General features: G+C 33.6%; 1 protein-coding gene across 1 annotated transcript; it reads left to right on the forward strand.

Moving 5' to 3' along the window:
- On the forward strand, positions 296-1,133 carry LOC107628555 (probable carboxylesterase 8; the record flags this gene model as incomplete). The annotated part of the gene is given in 1 exon segment (XM_016331192.2): positions 296-1,133. A coding segment is annotated over 1 exon segment (761 nt), but the record flags the coding sequence as incomplete, so codon positions are not given.

Genomic DNA, 4,439 nt, shown 5'->3' on the forward strand with positions numbered 1-4,439 from the left:
TATCGTTTTTACTTTTTAGTATAAAATAAAGTAAAATATATGTCAATTTTTTTAAAGAAATGAAAAAAGCAAATACAGTAGTAGTTAGCGGTTACTATCACCACAATAAATCAGCCACAACACCATAACATGCACCACACAAACACGGAGGGAAGTTACATCACATTACTTCTAATTCTCATCAACAATGTCTGAAACACCTTCTTCCACCATTGACCCTTATGAATTCCTCAAAATTAAGCTCAATCCCGATGGTGCTTCTCTCACTCGAAACTACCAAGTTCCCTCCGTTCCTTCCTCATCTACCTCCACGGAGGCGGCTTCATCCTCTACCACCCTTCCACGATCTTCTTCCACCACTCCTGCAACTCCCTATCCGCCTCCCTCCCCGCCGTCGTTGCCTCCGTCGACTATCGCCTCGCGCCGGAGCACCGTCTCCCAGCTGCATACGATGACGCAATCGATGCCATTAAATGGGCCCATGCCCAGGCACAAAACCCGGCCCAATCTGACCCATGGCTCCGCGACTACGTCGATTTTGATAAAACCTTCTTAATGGGAAGCAGCGCTGGTGGAAATATAGTGTACTTCGCAGGTCTACGTGCACTCGACCTTGATCTCTCGCCGTTGAATATTCGAGGGATGTTAATGAACGTTCCTTATTTTAGTGGGACCCAGAGGTCAAACTCGGAGCTTCGCTGGGTCAACGATCGGATTCTGCCCCTGCCCGCAAATGACCTTATGTGGGCGTTGTCGCTGCCCGAGGGGGCTGACCGCGATCACGAGTATTGCAATCCGACGGCTGCGGATGCGGTTCACGGAGAAAAGATCGGACGGCTACCGATGTGTTTTGTGAACGGGTACGGCGGGGATCCTTTGGTGGACAAGCAGAGGGAGTTAGTTGGGCTGTTGAAGGCACGTGGGGTGCACGTGGTTGCTCATTTTGCGGACGATGGGTTCCATGCTGTGGAGTTATTTGATCCTGAGAAAGCAAAGGCTTTGGGTGAAAAGATCAAAGGTTTCATTCATGCAGCTACTTCTAAATCTACTTTGTGATTTGATTTGTTAACATGTTAACGTGATGTATGTGATAGACTCGCTATGAATAAAAAATGTATGGAATTCTAGTTAAATTACTAAAGTTTTCATGAGTTGTTGTTTACTATTATATATTATATATGAGAAAGTATGACGAGCCAATGAAATATTTATACAATGTGTACAATGGAAGTTTAGAGAGTATTAGAGATATAATCATTAGTGTTATCTTTTTCTATTAGTTGAAGTTTTTGGGATGAGTGATATCATGCATGATATTAGAGCGTTAGATCCGAAAGGTCAAGAGTTTGAGTCTTGGTGAACCTCAAAATTAGTACTTAGATGGTTATTCTAGATAGTATGGGAAATGTTCATTTTGTAACTCAATAGCCCATTATATACATTGTACAAATAGTCCATTGTCTCCCTAGCGAGATCCATTATATATTGTTAGGAGGTGAAGGAAACTTAATGTAAAAATGTACTAACAAAAACTAAAAATAAAGATATAAGTGTGAATGGCAATAAAGATTAAAGAGATAATATTGTGTTATAAAATGGGCATAAGTATAATTATTATTATTATCAGCCAGCTGGTTGGTCATATATATGGTAATATACCTATATATGGAACTCTATATATTAATAGATATTGATGAAGGAATTGAATAGAATATTAACTTTGGCTGCATAAGGTTAAAGGTGAATGCTGTCTTGGATGGATATGCTTTTATAGCTGGTGCTTAATTATTATAGGTGTTTGCTACGGTGCGATGTTAAATTCATACATACTGATACGTTTAAAATATGGACAAATAGTAATAAGTTATGTGGAATTTATTTTCTATGTCAGTATTTAATTTTTCTTTTTTAAATATATATTATATCAACACTTTTACTAATATACCCCTTTAATTAAATAAAAATAAAAATATATTTTTTATTTAATTTTATAAAAAATCTTAAACATCTTTATTTTATTTGATTAGACAAAAATACCCTTTTAAATCAATCAAATTTTAGAATTCAATTAATCCTAATTTTATAGTTTCAATTAATTTAAACAACAAAACAAAAACATATTAAAAAAAACAAAAATCAATCGTTCTTCGTCTTCTCCAATTCCCCTAATCATTCATCCTCCTCTGAAGCAAAGAAAAACATATCAAAAAAATAAAAAATCAATATGTTATTCATCTTCTCTTAATATCATTCGTGTCCCTCCCCTCTGAAGCACACTAAAACAACAAAACCCTAACAATAATTGACTGCATTGATCTCGGTTGCTAGCCACTCACGAAATTTAAAGAACCTAAAAGAAAAGGAAGGCTAAACCACTCAATTGGGTAAACGCTGCGTCTTTCTCCTCTATAGAATTTCTTTGAATGTGCCTTCGCCCTCAATTCTTTAGGCTATTAAGTGTAACTGACATTCATATGATAATACAGATTGTTAGATCTGCGCCAGGGTTTCCTCATGGAATAATTGACCCCATTGAAGTAAGTTCTTTGTTACTATTTTATTTTGATCTAATTGCTGAAAAGTGAACATAACTTCAACTTTATTGATGAATTTTATAACGCTGATAATGTGAAACTTTCTTTTGTAGGAACTTGGTCAATTGACATCAAGCTTTTTGTATTTGTCTCCATGTAGACCTTTGCCTGGGTGGCTTTGTATTGCCTTTTGCCCGTGAGCTTGGGTATGCATGGCATAGCTTATTTCAATAAATACTGCTGTCAGTATACGTTTACCTTTGGTTCTTACTTTGTTATTGTTTTAGTTCTATTCTAAATTTTAAACCTGCCCTTTGGATCCAAATCAGCCACTGTGAAATTTTTTCTTCTCTAGTTGACAATAATTTCATTTTTCTCATACTGAGAAGCTTTTCAAGAATTGAGGGCAAAAGAGCATTCAAAGAACTTCTATAGAGGAGAAAGACGCAGCGTTTGTCTAGTTGAGTGGTTTAGCATTCCTTCTCCTTTAGGTTCTTTAAATTTTGTGGGTGGCTAACTACCGAGATCAATGCAGTCAATTATTGTTAGGATTTTGCCGTTTTGGTGTGCTTCAGAGGGGAGGGGGGCACGAATGATATTAGGAGAAGATGAAGAATAGATTGATTTTTTATTTTTTTTTTATATGTTTTTCTTTGCTTCAGAGGGGGATGAATGATTAGGGAAATTGGAGAAGACGAAGAACGATTGATTTTTGTTTTTTTAATATGTTTTTGTTTTGTTGTTTAAATTAATTGAAACTATAAAATTAGGATTAATTGAATTCTAACATTTGATTGAGTTAAAAGGGATATTTTTGTCTAATCAAATAAAGTAAGGATGTTTAAGACTTTTTATAAAATTAAATAAAAAATATTTTTATTTTTATTTAATTAAAGGGGTATATTAGTAAAAGTGGTGATATAATATATATTTAAAAAAAAATTAAATGCTGACGTGGAAAATAAATTCCACATGGCTTGTTATTACTTGTCTATATTTTAAATGTATTGATACGTATGAATTTATCATCGTACTGTAGTAAACACCTTAATTATATTAGTACTCATAAGTCACAAGACTATATATTATTACATTTGGACATCGTAACGAAGACGTTACGTAAAATGTACAATGTTCAGAGTAAAGTACGAAGATTTGATTAGATTTGCATGTGACAATATTATTTGATCGTTTCATATACTTTAACTTTAGTTCTTTAATTTTTGACTGTGTAGTTGAGAATTTTTCTCTTTTTTGGTTCCTAAAAAGTAGTACATGATATATTTCATTGAGCTACGTAATTTAATTTAGTTGTACGTTGTTTGGATGATATGTAAGTTGAGCCATTCAGAACGCTATTACTGCTTATTGCTACACAGAAACGCATATTTGTGGACAACAAAGGTAGAACATAGTAGTTCGAAGGGGTTCTGATTATCCTATGTGCCTAGCATGCATGCTTTGTTGTTGGTGATAATTCAAGTATAATTATCTTTATGTGAAGTTGATAATCGAAAATCATTAAATGATTTGATAGATTTAATTAAATATCAATCTAAGGATTATCAATTTCATGTGAAAAAAAAAAAAAAGTAATGCGGTTGAGTTTTCACTTTATTTTGTTTCCTTACCTTAAAGGGTTAAGCGAAAATCCAATGCAAATGATTATTATACACATTAGCTGTGTTGGGCGTTGATGACAAGAACATTGGACACAAAGACATATATATATAGCACATTGTCATACACTCACATGACCCCAATCTAGCAAATTACAGGTTAGAGATAAAATTATAATTTAAATTTAAAAAAAATAGTTTTATAATATAGTATAAATTTTTTTATAATTATTTATGTGTCTCTTTTTATTAATTTATTAATTTTCAGAAGACATTTTATAATATG

This window comes from Arachis ipaensis, chromosome B02 (genome assembly GCF_000816755.2).
Source record: "Arachis ipaensis cultivar K30076 chromosome B02, Araip1.1, whole genome shotgun sequence".
Lineage (NCBI taxonomy): Eukaryota > Viridiplantae > Streptophyta > Magnoliopsida > Fabales > Fabaceae > Arachis > Arachis ipaensis.